The sequence below is a fragment of the Halichoerus grypus genome, chromosome 2 (genome assembly GCF_964656455.1).
Source record: "Halichoerus grypus chromosome 2, mHalGry1.hap1.1, whole genome shotgun sequence".
Classification (NCBI taxonomy): Eukaryota; Metazoa; Chordata; class Mammalia; order Carnivora; family Phocidae; genus Halichoerus; species Halichoerus grypus.
The window spans coordinates 38,004,806-38,024,960 of NC_135713.1; the positions used below are offsets into that span (position 1 = coordinate 38,004,806).

At 37.0% G+C, this 20,155-nt stretch overlaps 1 protein-coding gene across 2 annotated transcripts in view; it reads left to right on the top strand.

Moving 5' to 3' along the window:
* The window catches only part of ITGA1 (integrin subunit alpha 1), a 183,202-nt gene that overhangs the window by 72,221 nt on the left and 90,826 nt on the right, over positions 1 to 20,155 (top strand). For both annotated transcript variants that reach the window (XM_078066707.1, XM_078066708.1), the window contains exons 3-6: positions 4,062 to 4,174; positions 6,594 to 6,682; positions 6,789 to 6,900; positions 7,521 to 7,648. In XM_078066707.1, the coding sequence (XP_077922833.1) occupies positions 4,062 to 4,174; positions 6,594 to 6,682; positions 6,789 to 6,900; positions 7,521 to 7,648 (442 nt within the window). The remainder of the gene's footprint in view (positions 1 to 4,061; positions 4,175 to 6,593; positions 6,683 to 6,788; positions 6,901 to 7,520; positions 7,649 to 20,155) is intronic.

The following is a 20,155-nucleotide window of genomic DNA, read 5'->3' on the forward strand; positions in this document are numbered from 1 at the left end:
CCTGCTACCTGGGAACTGCATGAATGCTCATCTGGTACCTCACTTGGGGCTGGAGGGTCTAAGATGATTTAACTCACATGCCTGGCAGTTCATGCTGTTGGCTCAAGCACATGTGACCTCTCATCCTCCATTAGGCTAGACTGGGCTTCTTCACAGCATGTGATCTCAGATTTCCAAAAGAGTGAAGTAGAATCTGTAATGCATTTTTTTTTAATTATTGAAATATAGTTGACATACAGTGTTACATTAGCTTCAGGTGTACAATGTATTGATTTGACAATTCTATACACTACTCAAGCCTCAGGAGTCACAGTGCCGTTTTTGCTGCCTTCTATTTATCAAGTAATCCCAGTTTGACAGGAGGAAAAAACAGATTCTGCCTTAGTGAAGGACAGTGAAGGACAATGTCACATTAAAAGAATCCAAAAAATTTCCAAGCCATCTACTACAGTTTCAAACCTCTGGATACTGGGGCAACCAAATCCCTGCCTAGGGAATCAGTGGCCTTTCCTCATGTCTAAGACAAATTTGTCCTTCTGGATCCACCCCTTCTACCAGCTCAGGGGCTCTCTCTTCTGTAATATTAGCCTTTCTCTTGTTACTAGCTCTTTCTCAACATCATTTATCAATATATGGATGCCTTCCATAATAAAATTAATCTCACCTCAAACCCTTGATGGTTTGCCTGGGAAAAAAAAGCCCACACATATTGACATGGCCCATCTCCCTCATTTTTAGCCAAACATCTTGAAATGAGGTCTGCTCTTTACTCATGGCTCCCATTTTTTACATTCTTTCCTCTTTGTCTTTTGAGATACCACTGTTTCCTGATTCTCTCTCTCCTTCTCTGGACACTCCTACCAGTTTTCTTCCTTTGCTCATTAAAATCTTAGGTGTTATTTTTTCCTTCAGCTCTCTTCTTACTTTGTACTCTCATAAGGCAGTAGTATTTACTCTTAGGGCCTCAACCATGCTCAGAACATGCTCATATATGTTCCACGTGGTTTCTGAGATGCTCACCAGCAAGACTGAGCCCAGAGGCCTGCAGAAGTAAACCATTATCAATGCACTCTATTGGCCTTTCTTCCCTCTATCATTTTCCCACCTCCACATTTGTGTGTGCTTGGAGTTGCCTCCCCAAAATATACTGGCAAAGTCCTTGTCTAGGGTCTGCTTTTGGGGAAACCTAGAGTAAGATAACTTATATTCTATTTGTAGAAATTGTTCTCCCTTCCTCTCCACTTCCTAAATTCAGATCCTTCTTTCTTGTCTGGGTCTAGAAACTCTTACCTTCACTCTCTGAGTCTAATTTTCCCCTTTCCCAATTTATTCATGACACTGCAAGCAAATAAGCTCTGTAAAGCATTTGATCATGTCACATCCCTCTTTAAAAGCATTGGTGGTTCCCAACTCTCCCCTCCATATAATAAATCCAAATTCCTTAAACTGGACTATAGGAATGTTCGTGATCTGGACACTCTTTAGCTTGACAGGCTCAACTTCTACTCCAGCTACGATGAGCTACTTGAACTTACCAAAAGAGCTGTTTCTTCTTGCTTCTAAGACCTTGCTGAAATTGCACCAAGTTCTGACCTATTCAGTATTATAATAGTTCATTTATAGTTCTGCTTCCCCCCCTAAGTTTTAAGCAACCTAAAAAAAATGTGTTTTATTAATTTCATATCCCCAGGGCCTAGTGTACATGCTGGGCTTGTAGACTGTTCTTAATAAACATTATTCAATCCATCTAGCCTCAACTTAAATATTTTCCATAATAGTAGGCTCACTACTTTCCTCTAAACTGTCTTAACTGTAAAACTAATCAATCACATTAAAAAAAAGCTTTGAAAATATTGGGGAAAGAACACTAACCATAACTTCCTTAATATAATTTGTTTTTTGAGGAACTCCCTTTTAATCTATGTTTTACATAGATGTAGTAGTTCCATTTTACAGATGAAGAAACTAAGGCACATAGCCTAAGTGACTTGTCCTAAATCATGCAACTAACTAAGTGACAAAGCTATGATTTGAATGCATGAAGTCTGGCACCAAAGTTCATGCTGTATTTAATGGAGAGGATTAAATTACTTAGTATATGGAAAGCACTTAGAACAGTATATGGCACAAGGTATAGATTTAGTAAGTGCCAGCTATTATTGTCATTGCTATTATGATGAGTACACTTAATATGACATTTGTCATCCACTTTGAATTGTCATAGGTTTTCACTAAATGAGGTAGATTTTTACTTGAATTAGATCATAAATGATTTTAATACCACCATACAATCTTATTAACTATTATTTTTTATGACTGCAATATTCTATAGAATGACCCTACAATAATTAATTAGTTCTTGCTATTGACTATATTTTTTTCATCTTGTATATTGTATATAACACTATGAGCATTATTTTTTATGCATTAAGCTTTTTCCCTTAATTTAGGCCATTTTTTTAGGATAGATTGTCAGAAGTAAGAATTACACATTAAAAGGTTTAAACATTTTTATGGTTATTTATGCATATAAAAAATGGCTTTACAAAGGCATTATATCATAGGTATGTTTTAGGGAGTCTGTTCAACAATTCAATATTTGCATGTTATAAAACATTTTCATTAATACTAGCTTTATCCAAAGAATTTACACAAAATAAATCCCATTTCTTTTCAATATGAAAGACTTTCAAATATTTAGATTTTTTTTTTTAATATATGCCTTCAGCACCTACACTCCTATGGAACCTCTCAACTCTCCTTCAGATATTTTTTTTTTTTTATGCTAAATATCCCCAACTTTCCCTCAAGCATCTCTGGTCTGACAAAATTACCAGGTGCTTAACCATCTGAGTCATAACTCCCAAATACATTCCATTGTGCCTATGTCCCTTTTAATTTGGAGATTACAGACATGGTCTGACAGTCCAGAGCACAGAGGGGTGATCACTTTCCTTGACCAGGGCATCTATTTCCAGCAATGCAGCCTAAGGTCACATTAGCATTTTTGATACTAAGATACACTGTTGGCTCATGTTTACTTGCTATCAACAAACCCCCCTGTCGTTTTTACATGAACTCCTATTAAGTCAAGTTGCCCACATCCTGTATTGATGTAGATAAAAGTATGCAGCTAAGTGGAGTTATTTACATAGGTTCATATTAAATTTTAACTAGTTTATTAAGTTTCTAGTTCCAGAATTTTGAGACACTTCTGATTGCCCAAATAGATATACTGATTTACTTGATACATAACTTTATGCTTTCTGTATCTTCTCAAAAGTCATAAACAAAGATACAGGCTAAGACAACCCAAGTACATTCTTATGGCACATAATTAAAGTCCTTTGGTTGATAGTAATCAGCATCTTAGTATATAGCTTTTCAGCCAGCAATGAATCAGCAGCTGTGAATCCACCCAAGTGCCTTAACACTCAACCACATTCATCCACCCTATTCCTGAAGATATCACAGGAAAACTTGTTAAATGGCTTCCTAGGACTAAAATAAATCATGATTATATTTTTTCATTAATTATTATTAAAGTGATTCTGTAATTCTGTCTAAAAAGACAGTAAGTGATTTTAACCTGGGTCTCATAACTATCCTTATTTTCTAAATGCTTACAAACTAGTATATACTAATACTAAATCTTATGATAATCAAATGTTTATATTTGCTAACTTCTCTATGAAATTATCAACTCCTCATAGGAAAAAGTCATTTATACTTCCATGTATGCTTTGTAAACTAACACAGCAGCAGGCTTAACCACTATTTATTATTTCAGCCCCCAAATAAAATATATAATAAAGAAATATATAATACAATAAATAAAATATACTGAAATCTCTCCTCTATATATTTTATAGTTTTTTAATACAAGTCAACCTGCAATTTGAAGACACTCAGCTTATTTTGAATAACATTACATTACTAACAGAGGGTAACTATCTGATTATGTCTATGAGACTGTCATTGTCTTAGAACTAGTCATAAAATAACTAAAATAAAATGTTTCCTTTTATTCAAAAATGCTAATTGAGTTATTTAACTTCCAGGGTGCTTATTGGTTCTCCTCTAGTTGGTCAACCCAAGAACAGAACTGGAGATGTCTATAAGTGTCCAGTTGGGAGAGGCAAACCATTACCTTGCATAAAGTTGGATCTACCAGGTATGTAAAGTCAAAACATTAAAGCCTGATCCTAAATTATACCCAGTATTCTCATTAAAAATAAATTTTAACTCAAGAAAAGATTACAAGAATCTATAAATATTCTTCAGTTCTTATCACTCAGATTCACATAAAATGACATTTTGATTCTGTCTGCCCTTCATTTGCTTTAGAATTCATGATAGAATATCCATAGATTTAGAAATAAAAGACCTTTCCAAGTAACCCCACCCATTACATTGCCTCCACAAAATTTAACTGTTTCTTTTTTAAAAGAAAATAGCACAGGACTTGTAATACATAAATTCTTTTAAAGAGAATAGTACAAGGTAAATTTATATAGAAATGGGTATGTTTGATAGAAATATCACTGTAATTAGAACATGACTAGGAACTTCCTACTGGAACTATCCAAGAATTAGAATCCTATCAGTGTTCTATACAGTATTAAATACCATTAAATTAGTATATATTTTGTAGGTTTAACTTCAAATATTTTATTTTTCAGTTCTCTTTTTTCAATTTTGTTTGTTTATTATGAACATTTTTCCTTTACATTTATGAGCATAGTTATAATAGCTGCTTTAAAAATCTTGTCTGATAATTAGAACATCTGGAATATCTCAACATCACTTTCTATTTATTACCTGTCTCTTGAGCTTGAGTCACATTTTCCTGTTTTATCTTGTGTTTAGTAATTTTGGATTATATCCTGGATTATACTTTTGAGTTATAAGTGTGGAGCTTCTAGATCTTTTATGTGTTTTTGAATAGTCTTAACTTTTTGTTTTAGCAGACAGTTTACTTGGCTGAACTCAGTTTCCAAACTGCAGTGGGAAGCAGTTAAAATCTCTATTCAGTTCTCCTAATTGTAGCTGAGCTGTTTGAACTTTGCCCTGCACATATACAGTTCAAGTCCTTCAGATATTTGGACAGAATATACATGTATATGTTGGAACTCTCTTTTTGTGGTTCTATTTTCCAAGATATACCCCTTCACTTTGCAGTTGCTGTCATTACCCCAATTTCTGTCCTCTGTTTCTTCAAAACAGTAAGACTTTGAGCTTTATTTGAGGTTTAGCCACTGACAAGAGCCTTCCCTTAGGGGAAAACAAACACATAAACAGGAAACTCACCCAGTGCTAATCTTTTCTTACAAGTACATACTTGCCTCCAGTTTCTGTCTGCTTTTGGTTGCTTTCCAGTGCCTTCAGATGGTTTTTTCTTTTTTTTTTTTTCTCCTTTTCCTAGAGTTATAGTTGTTATTTGCAAAGGACTTGTTCTGATAGGAGCTATTCTTTCATTACTGGAAACTGTAATAGAGTTTTAACATTAGCATGGAGATTTTAACTACATCAACAACAGTGGACAAGTTCCTGCTATAGTCCCTAATGTCCCAAGAATGTTCATCCAGTGTCAACCCTAGTGTAAAAAACTCTAATCCAGATTATTTAAGACCCATGTAGATAATAGCCCAGTTCCAAGTACTTTCAAGGCAAACCAGACTAAACTCTGGGACAAAGACCACTATCAGATTAGGAAGACAGTGTGACCATTCAGGAATCTCTGCTTCCATTCCCTCACTTTAAACTGTATATGGTCTTAAGGTAGGAAAAACTTCTGGGCATTAACAGTGAGATAAATCTTTCTTGAACCTGAGTTTTGCCACTTTCAAATATTTCAGCACTCTGCTAAGCAGGGTTTAGAAGATTTTTATTTTCCTGTCCAATCTTTTTTTTTTCTTTTTTTCAATATGAGTAACTGGAACTTCTTGCCAATTTTGCTAGGTTGGCATGCTTCAAGACCCAACATTCCTATCTCGAATGTCAAATGGCATTCTTTCATTGTGTTTCTTTTCTCCAAATGTCCTGAACACTGCTCAGTCTTGCTCCAGTTTTGTTTGTTACCTTCATGATGTCCCCATGATGGTGAAATTAATGGTCATAAACTTATATTTGATATTTGAGGGTTTTTTTTTTTTCTGCTCTACTACTCATTTTCCCTCTTGTCAGAAATCATGTTTTATCATTGGTTATTTATAACATATAGATATAACATGCAAGGTAGGTGTGTAAGTTTACATTATGTCTATAATATTATGAGGTTAAATATTTTATTTGTTTTAATTAGCAAAAATGTGTGAAAGGCTATCCCACATTCTCTCATTGCCCCAATAGTTCTGCATTCTTTTATAGTTCAGCAAAACTATTTGAGACAGCTATCCAGACAAAGTTTCTGGGACATAAGCCAGGTTTTTGGCCTTAGCTTGTTCATTATATTCCTTAATAATACTTTGAAGACTAGTTGAATCAGACAAAGAAAGTGCTATGATATGAGCAAAGCAAATAGAATGTCTTAATGAGAAGACACTTAATTATACTTTGTTTTCCACCCTCATAAAATTTTGTTTTATTTTTAGTTAATACATCAATTCCCAATGTCACAGAAGTAAAGGAGAACATGACTTTTGGATCAACTTTAGTCACCAACCCAAACGGAGGGTTTCTGGTAAGATAGCAAAGAGTTGGTTAATGAACCAGGAATGCTGTTATTCTAAGACTTTATCAAATCTGTTACATAATTTTTAATCTTATGGTTTTTAATTTTTTAAAAGGCATGTGGCCCCTTATATGCCTATAGATGTGGACATTTGCATTACACAACTGGAATCTGTTCTGATGTCAGCCCCACATTTCAAGTCATGAACTCCATTGCTCCTGTACGAGGTACACATTTTATGCAATGTTCTTACATGTTTGAAAAGTGTAAGCAATGAATGAGACATATGTATACACAGGAGCATACCAAAAAGCTTGAAGTATTTTCTCAGCTACCAGCATTACCAATTTAGGTAAATGTTTGCTTTGCCAATTTATAACCAAACCTCACTGCTATTTTTGGAGCTGATTATTAGTGTAAATAACCTTTAACAGAGTCTTGTTTAAAACATCATAACTAAAGCTGTCACATTGTTTTTATTTAAAGAGTGAGTCTCTTTGAAGAAAGTAATCTCATTTGAAATACACAGAAAGAGAACAGTTATATAAAAAATTCATATTGAGAAAATTTCCAAAGATAACTCATACAATGTTGATTAAAATTAAGTAGAGATGAGTTTTACTGGATAAGAATCCCAAACCAATTGCTATTGAATGCAGTAGTATTTATCACCTTTACTTTTCCTAAAACTATTTTTTCTGATTTTAAAACCCAATGTATCCACTATGTAAACTATCAGCTTATCTTTTAAAATGAGCTTATTTCAGCTATGAAAACACTCCATACACCTTCATACTATCTAAAAAGACAAACTCCAAATTTGCACGGTTGACTCTTTTTATTACAGAATGCAGCACCCAACTGGACATAGTCATAGTGCTGGATGGCTCCAATAGTATTTACCCCTGGGAGAGTGTTACAGCTTTTTTAAATGACCTTCTTGAAAGAATGGATATTGGTCCTAAACAGACACAGGTATGTGACTACGCATTTTGACTTCTGTTGTTCTAAAGATAAAAATGTATAGATTTTTAATAATACAAAATACTCCGAAAATAAATAAATCAATAAAGCTAATATTCAGGATGAATTTTATATTCTATATGTCTGACCCTGTTATTTTCTAAACAAAATATTATGAAAACTGCCATTTCTAATGCTCTTAGAAAATATCCCCTATAAATCTCTGTAAAATCATGATTGTATTCTTACTTATAAGGCAAGTGCAGCCACCTTTGGTAATATCAAAGCAGGGTTTCAGAATTTGTGGAAACTAATCTAACATCCTAAAGATGTTAAAAAAAAAATGTTAAAAAAAAAGATGTTAAAAAAAAAAACACATCACATTACAATCTCCTTTCTCATATCATACAAGTAAATTCATAAGTGACCACAGGATCGCTTAAGGTCCATTTTTTCTCATATTTAATAATTTCTTAAGCAAAAAGCACAGGCTCCATGTTTTAGCTACAGTTAAGTTTAATAGTTTTTTTTTTTTTAATTTCTCCCCATGGGTATCTGTTTCTAAACACATCCCCTTTATTGTCATTAAATGAAGTGAAACCTATCATGTGGCTCTCCCACTTCAGACACTGAGTTTGGGTTTAACTAATCTAATGTTTATTAAACTGAGGGTTCTAGAGGGGAGGGGGGTGGGGGGATGGGTTAGCCTGGTGATGGGTATTAAGGAGGGCACGTACTGAATGGAGCACTGGGTGTTATACGCAAACAATGAATCATGGAACACTACATCAAAAACTAATGATGTAATGTATGGTGATTAACATAACATAATAAAATTAAAAAAAACTTATATGGCTGTATGGCTTAAAATATGGAGATGACAGTGAATAAAAGGCAAATTAAATGTCAGGGTGAAGTCAGTGCCTTGAGAGCAGAAATTAGTACGGGAGTCAGAGTCAAAATGGTTGTTGCATGGTTTGGGGACTGCAGGAGAGCACAGGACACTTTAGGACTGCACAAGCAGACCAATGTCTTTCCTTTTCTTTCTGAGAGCTCGACTTTTGGAGAAATTTCTGAGGCACTGAAAAAGTGGTCTGACTGCATTAATATTTGGCACACCCACACATAGTGTGGGGCATAAATACACACGGATGTGTGTATGTGTGTGTGTGTGTGTGTGTATGATATGCTTGTATATATTTCTGTATATGTATACCTATAAATATAAATTTGTATACACATATATATAAAATGAATTTTCCCAAAAGGATAGTAGTTGAAGATTGCAAAGTAGATGCAAACCTCAAAGTGAAATGTCATATGGCCACGTTCCAAGGCTGAAGAGGTGAGAGCTAGGTAAGGGGCAAGGCTGTGTATATCCTACTGTACAATAAAGAACATCTTGAAATCAGTGTAAAATATTTAAAGAAAATGAACTTTTTATGCATCATAAAATGTAAATTTTCCTGGATGCAAGTTTCTCATTTGCAGTTAATCTTCCCAGGTGAATTACCAGAGGTTTGGAGGGGATATTATATCTCTTCTTGCTACAGGGCATTAGGCAGCCTGCATCCTTTAAAAGACCACTCCAGAATGTGACTTGCTCCTCCATTTTTTTTCCCTTCTAAGGACCTCTCTCTTCCTTCTTCCTCTCTTTTCCTATCCTTTCTCTCTTTGGTCAATAAAATTTCATGGAGCTATAAAATTAAAGCTGGGCAGAATTGTGGGGGTCATTTAGCCCCAAATCTCAATTTATGGAGGGGATGGAAGAGTCTAAGTAACTTGTTCAAGGTTACTTCCTTATTGATGACAGATCAGAAACCATAGCTTTTCCAACTGCAGTCGGGCTCTCTGTCCTTGCGGAGACCTCTACTTCTGGAGAAGTTTCAGAGCTGGTCCTAAATGTTAGGTCTCTAGTCCTTTTCATTTCATCATGACTGTCTCTGTCCTTCTGTGGCCAGCCCCGTGGCACTCTCTTCCCTGACCCCTGACACACCTGCCATGAAATGGCTGGACCGCAGCTCTGTCCTCTCTCACTGCCTTCCCCAGGATGTGCTTTCTTCACTTCCACCTGTTTTGCCCACCCCATTTGCTTCCTTATCCAGTCCTTTCTTTCCAAAGTCAAGAATAGTCTTGGAATATTTTTTTTAATTTCAAGTATTTTTTATTCATCTGGAAATTTTATTTTATTTTTAAATTCATTTATCTGTTTCACTGTAAAAAATGTATTTATCTGTAGCTATTTGCAGACAATAGTGCAGCAGTGACATGTTTGAAGTTGCTCCACAACTTCAAGAAGGAAATCTACAAGGCTCTCTTAGAAAAATAATCACCGCCTCAGTGGGAATCTGTGCCAGTGACTCTGTTTTGTAAAGAAATAGATAATAATCCGTTGCTTATATGCTCAACCCACCCTGCTGCAATTTTAATGTTTCTATCCACTAGAACCGTAATTAATTTTATATTTCTATAGTGAAAGTCCTAATAAAGGAGCTATTCTGCCAGCCACCAGTGGAATTCCAGCCTGCCAGTGTGGGCTCTATGGAATCCTATGTCTTTCCTTGGGGGGAACAATCACTCTATTCAGAGGAATAGGGGCCAGGCCTTAAGGGTTCAGATGCTACCAGTGAATGGGAGGGAAATGAACATACTCTGGGGCAGAAGAGTCAGGTCACATTTACTCAGTTCTAGAACCCCATTCCACAGAGGGGAAAATTTCAAAATGCAACCCTGTGCACCGAGTCAGTTGTGATATCTGCTGATTTCACCCAAGGAAACCTTCTTCCTAAGGAGAGAGGAGCTTCTTAAATGGCTAAATTTTTATGTCACATTTTGCTTGTATAATTCATTGTGGAGTTTAGCCATACTCCTTCATTCATTTACTCAAATGTTTTTCCTGAGGGTTTACAGTGTACTGGGCTCTGGGCTAGGGCTTGGATAATTGTGGAGAATAAGAGAGACACAGCAACTGCCCTCATAGGGCTTCTGTATAATGCAGTGTTTCTCCAAAAGTGGCTCATAGAATTTCTTTTTCCAAATCCGTGAGGTCCTTGGGCTGTACCCCAGATTTTCAGAATTGGAGTCTCTCAGGGTGGGGCTCTAGAGCCTGCATTTTAAGTAAGCAAGCGACATGATCCTTAAACATGGTAAAGTTTGAGAAACACAGGACTAACGCATTATTATATATTATGTACATGTGTCTGCTGCATCTCTAGATACAGACTTTATATCACCTTTTAATCCTTTTCAGTGGCAGCCGGTGCTTTGCTGTGATATAGTGGGCCCTTAATGAGACTCTGTTGAATACATGTGTATATCATAATTAATGCTTTTAAAAATTTTTCTCTGATAGGTGGACATTTAATGAGACACTTTTTCTATAACTGGCATTTTAATATTCTTTTAAGTATATTACTTTATACTTTGGGCTTTAGCGTTTATACTTTAGTATTTTCTAATCTTTTTCTATTTTGGCTTAAGTTGTATTGATGACTAGTTTCATAAGCAATTCTCTAAATGAAATGGATTGAAAAGGACATATTTACTAAGCCATCAATTTTGCTAAACTGTATTTAATAAGGTTTTAAGTGTAACACATTTAAGCTCCCTTTAAAATTTGACCTTCCTTCAGTGGATTCAGAAAAGAAATTTGTTCATAGAAATTTTGGAAAAATACTTGCTCTTCAAAGAAATGCGTACTGAAAAGTATGGTTATCTTTCATGTGGTCTTATAGTAATTCTCTCCAAAAACATAATTTATTTTAACAACCATTTTTTTCCCTGACTGATGGTAACATAATTTAAATAAGTTTGGATTGTTTTGTCTTTTGTTTTTGTTTTTGTTTGTTTTCAATTAAAGCACCCAATTCTGCCCGAAGATTGACAGAATTTGCTTCTGGAATTTTTCCTCCCAAGTACTTACCCTCCGCCGGGCGCGGTGGCACGTGCCTGTAGCCCCAGCTACTCGGGAGGATGAGGCAGGAGGATCGCTTGAGCCCAGGAGTTCTGGGCTGTAGTGCGCTATGCTGATGGGGTGCGCGCACCAAGTTGGGCATCAATATGGCGACCTCCTCCCGGGAGCCGGGGACCAGCAGGTTGCCTAAGGAGGGGTGAACCAGCCCAGCTCAGAAACGGAGCAGGTCAATTACTTATCCTCCCGCCTTCATTCCTGAAAGGGGAAGATATAAAAATAAATTGTGAGAGAGACTACAGATAGAAAGCTAAGAGCTGGATGGTGAATTCTTAGACTCCTCACCCACCTCAAAGGTATAAAGGAATTAAGAATGGAGTTGAGGGGATTTGTGAAGAGCCTAGTGAGAAAGGCTTCAGTGGGATCGTACAGTGAGCTTGGTGTGTCCACTAAAGTTGGGACACAACTTGACTAGTGCCTGACCTTTGCCTGAAATACCTAACGGGCGACAGAGCAGCTGACCAGCTCCTGACAGGCAATCAGATGAGAGGTAGCCGCGGTGGAATTGGCCTGCAGGCCCCGCGTCTGTCGGTACAAAGAATGTGTGTATTTATGAATCATTGTGGAATCGTGCTAGGTCCTGTCCATAGACTCTCCTGGAGGTGAGCACAGAAAAGCAGAAGACATCCCTGATGTCTAGGACTGCAGTAGGGAAATATATTCACTCAGACAAGGATGTAAGTAAAGGGAAATCTGGAGAGAACCCACAAGAAGGCTGTTATCACCTGGTAGCACCTGATCTATCTCAGGATAGCACCAGTCAAGTAAGAATTCCTGTATCCTTTATACATCTCCCCTACCCCTGTCCCTGGAGAGGTCAGAAACTATAGTTAACGACCTAAGGGAAGATGAGTAAAGAAACAAAGAAACAGCCAGTCGTGCCCCTTTCTCAACTACATGCTTCTCACTCCCTGTAAGCCTTAGTAAGGGGAGGAGAGAAAATTTAACTATAAATCAACTTTGATATTTTGTCTTCTTGAGTTTGTTTTAATTTAGGTTGAACCATATGAAATTGTTGCTATTTGATCATTTTCTACCTACAAATACAGCAATTTCATGTGGTACAACTAAATTAAAATACAGTTGACCCTAGAACAATGTGAAGGTTAGGGGCACTGACTCCCTGCATAGTTAAAAGTCTGCATGTAACTTTTGACTCCCTGAGAACTTAACTGCTAATAGCCCACTGTTGACTGGAAGCCCTACCAATAACACAAGGAATGGATGAACACATATTGTATATGTTATACATATTATATACTGTATTCTTACAATAAAATAAGCTAGAGAAAAGAAAATGTGATTAAGAAAATCATAAGGCAGAGAAAACACATTTACAGTACTACACTGTATTTACCAAAAAAAAAAAGTCATGTATCAGTGGACCCACACAGTTCAAACCTGTGTTGCTTACTGGTCAGATTGTATAGGTCTTTTTTTTTTTAACAGCTATTTTAAAACAAAGAATAAGACATTTATCTTTCTATCCAGGGATAATGGAAGAACTTCACCCTAGATAAGTTTTAAAGGGATAATGAGCCAAAAAAATTTACATTCTGACTCTACATCATAGTTCTTGTTTATTATATTGGTTACAGTCATACATTTAGTACAACAGGTAAAGATGAAATATGATAGCCTATTCTCTACAGTCATAGATTTGTCATTTAGTAATTACATGTATTGAAAGATAGTTGCAAAGATGTGCAAGTAATTATCAACACAACAAAGAAAAAAGCAAAGATAGGAAGGAAGGGAGGAAGGAAGGAAAACAAATAAAAAAGCTTGCATTAAGGAGTGCACTTGTGATGAGCACAGAATGATGTATGGAAATGTTGAATCACACCATATTGTACACCTGAAACTAATATAACATAACTTGTATGTTAACTAAGTGGAATTAAAATAAAAAACTTAAAAAAATAAAGTTTCTATATGACAATTAGTATACATTAGTAGAATGCAGCATAATGACAAAAAGATCAACTCCAAATAGTTACTCAAAATTTCTTCCATGTTTCTGTGTGGTCCCATTAAGACTTTTGCAAACACAGTGAAGGAAATTTTGTAAACCAATTTTTTATCCAAGACAGAGTAAAGGCTATAAAATTGCCTTTTAAAAAACCACCTATAAAAACAAACCTGAAACACTCTGAGCTTGCCATAAAAGATATGATGGTATAAACATTATGGAGGTCTTACTGATCCTCAATACCTAAACATAACATTGCTTTTAATAATAAATGAGAATGATATAAATATGCCAAATGCGAGTGCATTACCCTAAATAAAACCAGTAAATTGTGAGGCTTGATATAAAAGTGAAATATACTAATGGAACAATGTCTAGATTGTTGCTATCAAGAGTATAGCATAGCATTAAACCAGGCAAAATGAAAGAGAGAAATTAATTAAATTTTAGGAATATTATTTATCTTTCTTTTTACTGCGCATTTTATGGCCATTTCCCTAGAAGCCTTAAATATGAGGCCTGATTCATTGTTTTGAAGTCTGAAAAGAAGCCTGACTGCGCCTTGCATCCATGTCCTTGTCAATCAGCTATACTTTCTGACAGTGGTGCTGTGAATGAGGTGAATCTTCTCTATCACTAACCACCCAGTCTCCATTTTCTCCTACCTCCATCCATAACTCACCTGAGTTATCTTTCCAGATCTTTTCAGATTATAGCATTTCCCTGGATAAAAAATCGCCTATCTTCACCTGCTAAATAATATCCAAGCTCTCCAGTGGATTATATGGCATCTGTCACCTGGCACCAGTCATTCCTGCTGCCCCCTGCCTCCCTGGTGTCTTTTTGCCTCCCTTCTTGCTCTGCAGCCACGTCCACCCCCCGGCCATCCCTGAACACATCATCAGTGTCCCCCAGAGTGCCCTTCTCCACCCCAGGCCCTAGGTGCTAGGTAAACTTCATAGACTCAGTTCCAATGTCACTTGCTCTGTCACTTTCCATGATCTTTCCGCCCCTGCTTCCCATGAACAATTCTTTCTCCTCCCATGTTCCCGTACCTTGTGCTCACCCTTCACTTATTGCTCTCATCAGTTGGTAGCACTACTTTTCCTTCATGTGTCTGTCTCTCCTGGCAGACTGTGAATTCCACTTTGACAGCATCGTGCCTTAAACCTTTTATTTATGGACTACAATTTGGAGTTTTATGTGTTGCCAAGCACATAGGAGATAAATCATTTGGGTTGGAAAAATGTCATTGCTGGAATTTCTCTCCTTGTGTTAAAAACCATTGCTGTAATGACCTCTTTCTCTCACTTCACGTCATGAAGTCATCGAGCTAGAAGTACTTGTTTGTGGGGACTCCCCCAGACATCCCTTTACATTAGATTTCAGGCTTTTCTTTGCAGGTGTTCCCTCCCCAGCCCCATTCACCTCTCATCCTGATTTCTGCCACAGTCTTCTCTCTCCTCGGAACTTTACTTTTACTCTCCTATCTTTGCATTTTTGAACTTGGATGAGTTTCATTGCAACAGCATTCAAGAGGGCAGCTAAAGACACCCTTTTCCTAGAACTTATATCTATCATCTATCAATTTTATGCTTCTGAGAACTCATTTCATCTCCTTAGGAACCAGTCTCATTTATGTCCCTCTCCATAGTGACAAGAGGTTAAGCCTAGTTTCAGCTAAAATAGCCTCAGAATGGTCCATGATGATGGTTCACTCGGACTACAATCTGTATTATTACCACATCATACTCTGACTTGATTACATTAGAAGCATATTATAGGGCAGGGCTTTTGTACCATAGTTTGGTAAAAGGAAATATAAAATTGGCCAGACACAAAGCCTGAGGTCTTTTCATGTTAAGCAATTGTGCATCTTACACTGAAAACTCCATTGTTTTACCCTATCATTATTCCCCTAAAGAAGCCATTGAGTTGATAATGTTAATTGTTGAATGAAAGCCCAGAAACTTAGTTTGTGCTAGAAATTAAAATTTAGGTACTGCTGATAGAACATTGACTTAACAATACAAAGTAATAATACAACTCTAAATGAGAAAATAATTCCATTCCTTCATAGCTCTTTGACTTAATACACTTAATAGCTATTTTACACACTTCTCTTTCTTAAACTTCTTTGTCATTCTGTTGTGACTTGAAGTTTCATGAAAGAAAAATCAGAAGGCCTTCCTTACAGTGATTTCTTTTATATTTCTCACATTCATTTTCCTCCTCTTTCTTCTCTACCCCCCAAAAGAAATGAAGCCACTTAGATAATTAATTCATTGTAATTTGGCAGATATATATGAAGTATCTTATTGATCAAATATTATGCTAGCTGTCATGGGCAGTTTAAAAAATTTAAAAAAAAAAACAAAAAACTAAAACTTTGTCCCTGAACCCAAAAGACTTCCAACTTAGAAATGAGATAAAATCTTCTATTTGCGTAACTGCACTACATGATATTGTATCATGAATATAACAGAGGTGAATGAGGCAGAACAATTAATTGATCTTTACAAGTAGGTAACTCAGTATTGTAAAGAAATGTTTTCCAAACTATGTTGCTTGACATGAGGTATTGAATATGTTTCTCCCAAAAATATTCCCTTAAATAAGAATAAAATATACCAGGTCTTCCAATTCATGATTCACAATTCATGTTTTCATATTAGAGATTCTGAGAGCACTTTCATTTTTTTTAAAGAATTATTTATTTATTATTTTAGAGAGGAGGGCAGGGGTGGAGGGAGAGAGATAATCTCAAGCAGACTCCCAGCTAAGCATGGAGCCCAATGCGGGGCTCAGTCTCACAACCGTGAGATCAAGACCCCAACTGAAACCAAGAGTCAGTCACCCAACTGACTGAGCCACCCAGGCCCCTCTCTGAGAGCACTTTCTTTTTTTTATTTTTTTATTTTTTTTATTTTTAAAGATTTTTATTTATTTATTTGAGAGAGAGAGCATGAGACAGAGCACATGAGAGGGGTTAGGGTCAGAGAGAGAAGCAGACTCCCCGCTGAGCAGGGAGCCCGATGCGGGACTCGATCCAGGGACTCCAGGATCATGACCTGAGCCAAAGGCAGCCGCCCAACCAACTGAGCCACCCAGACACCCTCTGAGAGCACTTTCAAAAGAATTTGCTTATGAGTCAGAGTAGAGCAACTGGGGACAGGAGTAAGAGAAAGTCTTGGTCTTTTGCATTCGAAATTTGTGGATTTTTGTTTTTTTTAGTTAATATAAATAGCAAAGGGAGAAAGAGAGGCAGACAAAAGAGATAAAAACAGAGAGACAGAGAGGATGTAGAAGGGGGTCCTGCTGTAAAGATACATGTTAACTTTGTGTTACCCTTGGTTTTCCAAGTTTACTTGACCATGGAACTCTTTAAATATCATACCTAGTAACATACAAAAGGATGCTAGCACTCCCTAGGAAAGGGGTAAGGGAATATTAGTTCATGGCTTAGCTGAAGAAGGATTATAAATCTCATGTTTAAGTGGAGGGTTTGAATCAGTGTTACAAACCTCTGGTTCATGTAACAGAATCCTCAGCCATTGTGTGCCTGATTTATTCTCTAGCCTGAATCTTAGTTCTCTTTGCCCTTAGATTATAATTACATACCTATATCTTTTGTTCTACTTAATCAGGAAGTTCAAACTGTATCTCCCTAGGAAGTAAAGGCTTCCTTTCCAGGTGTCTCTGAAAGCAATCGTTCTACTTGGGATTCATCCACTCCTTATGAGTGTTGTTACTATTTTCCTGTACTCTTACTGAGGTCATAAGCTACTTTTTTCTCCATTTTCTCTTAAAGTTCACATCGAACCTATTGCTTCTTTTAGCTGCTATCCCTGCTTACTTATTTCCATTTAGCAAACATGCCTAGAATCTTTTCATCCCCATTACTCTTCAACAGTGTTCTACTTAACTTCTACCCTCTGATTCTTGTATCATTCCAACAACTGAAGCAACTGACTGCTTCAAGTCAAATATGATGATTATTGGCTGTTTTACTTTTCTCCATTTCTAGAATGATTTCAGTTCTTCATCATTTCTGACATATTTTCCAAGCTCCAGACAGCTTTGCTTTCTCCCATTCTACATTCATAACCCATTGTCTGTTCTTCACCTGGGGTTCTCACTTAGGAGGCTACATCTTCTTCCCTCCATGAGGCCTTTCAATGCAAGACAGTAAATGTGCTTGTGCTTCTCTCCTCCAGCCTCCTTCAGGGTGTGTTCATCACTTGGCTCACTTTTTATCTTGCTATTTAATCATGACCTTTATTTGATTCTGTTGCATATGCATATATACACAGGGTGCTAGTATGAATCTGTTTTACCTGCCTTCAATTATACGCTAAGCTGGGACTGAAACTGTTTTTATTCACTGAGTCTCATCAATACTCAGCAAAGCATTAGTTATGTTAGTTTTGTGATTTGACCATTTTCCTGTGATCAAAATCAATAAATGGAACTCTTTTTATGGGGAAGGCACAGCAGGTCTTACTCTGCCTGGTTCCTAAGGAAATACACAGCCCAGTATCAGCCAGGGACCTACACTGGGTCATTTCCCTGAGATTTGAGTTTCTACTGCCCAGTCTTCTCATTCCCACACTTCTTTTTGCTCTCTTCTTCTGCTTATCATTATTTCCCTGCTATCTCAATTTTCTACTTGCTTATGTGAAATGTTACAGTCATCTAGTAAGAATGTATGCGGGTCAACTGTAAGCAAAGCAAAGCAGTGGCATGGGATAAGAGAATACCAAAAGCTGTGACATAGTCCATGCTCTTTACCCCTCCTTGCCCCTCTCGAACATATAATGTAGTTGGGGAGATAAAGCACACATACAAAGCAGTTGAGAAGAATGCTGTACTCACACAAGCAAAACAGACAAGTTTGCCTCAGGGCTCAGAGAAGAGGAAGATCAGTATTATCTAGATTGGTGATTAGGTGGGGAAAGTTTTGCAGAGAAAGTGAAACTTGAATTGAATCTTCCAGAATGGGTAGTAAAAATTTAGGTTTATGGGAGGGATGAGAAAGGGTAGGGACAGCACTCGGACTGGGGAATCCTAGAGTTGAGGGGGAACAAAGAAGGTGCAGTCAGGCTGTTGAGTGACTGCGGGTCAGGGAAAGAAAACTGAATTTTACCCTACAGGTCTAGTATTTCAAGGAGCACCTTGAAGTTTTATCTGTTTTCCATCTTAAGTAGAATAAAAATTCTCTTTTAAAGTATATTTCAAAGTCATTGATGTAGTAGGCAATGGAGAGTTATTAGAGATTTTTGAAGAAGGAAGTTATGTGATAAAAGCAGAATTTCAAGACAGTTAATCTTCCATGAATATGTATATGGAGCTGAGGAGAATGGAAATCTGAGGGAGAGCAAGAGCAGAGAGACCAACAATTGCCACAGTCCAGGTTCAAGGCAGTGAGGTCTGATCTGGGCCAATGAAGAAATTCAGAAACAGGGATAATAGCTCACAGGAAAAGAGGTAGAATTTATGCCAATTAAACAAGGCTGCTTTGTGCCATAATATTTGACATTTGCAACATACTTTGCATATCTTATAAAACTTTCTGTGAACTATTGGATTATCTGGACACCAGGAATAGCAGAAAAATTTTAGCCCCTTGGTAAGTCAGAAATCAGTGCTTTATATCCTCTCTCCCTCCCTTAGGTCTGGTTTCCCAGACACAAACCCTGAGAAAATGAGCCAAGTGACAGTGATTTACTAAGGGAGTGCTTTTAAAAGAAAATAGTAAGAGATTTGGGGGAGCGAAACAGTAGCAACTGAGGACAACCAAGGGTGTGATTTCAGGTGAAATCAAGACCTCAGGCTGATCTGGAAGGGGAGCTCCAAGTTGAGTCAAGGGACTGATCTTTCCCTGCCTGGACTCAGACATCGTCTATGGAGCAGGGCGAGGGGTGAGGAGGGAGAAAATTTCCAGGCACTTCTGGCTCTTTGAGCCTCTGGGGCAAAGCAGCTCTAGCAGTCCAAGGGCAGTCAGCCATTTGAAGAGACCCTCAGGTGGAGTTGTTAGAAGCAAAGTATAAAGAAAAGGTGAGGCAACTGGCAGTTATAAGTTCTCTAAAGAATAAACTTATGGAATTGAGATATATGTTAAGTCGGTAGAGAAAGAGAGAGAGGGAAAAGATATAAAGCACTGATTTCTGACTTAACAAGGGGCTAAAATTTTTCTTCTATTCCTGGTGTCCAGATAATCCAATAGTTCATAGAAGGTTTTATAAGATATGTAAAGTATGTTGCAAATGTCAAATATTATGGCACAAAGCAGCCTTGTTTAATTGGCATAAATTATATCTCTTTTCATGTGACCTCCTCCCCATGTATCAGTGTGATACTCTCTTTTTCCTGAGCAGTTAATAGCTTATGACTAGAATTCGATTGAACTCAATAAATGGGAGCAAAGTGCACTCATTAGTACAAAGGAGTAGGACTGTTGGGCAGTGTTATGTGCAACCACATTAGAGATTCATGGCCATAACTTTAAAGTGAGACCAGTCTATAAATTGTGTGATTTCTGTCTAGAAACATTTAGTGTCACAGAAGCTCGCAAAGA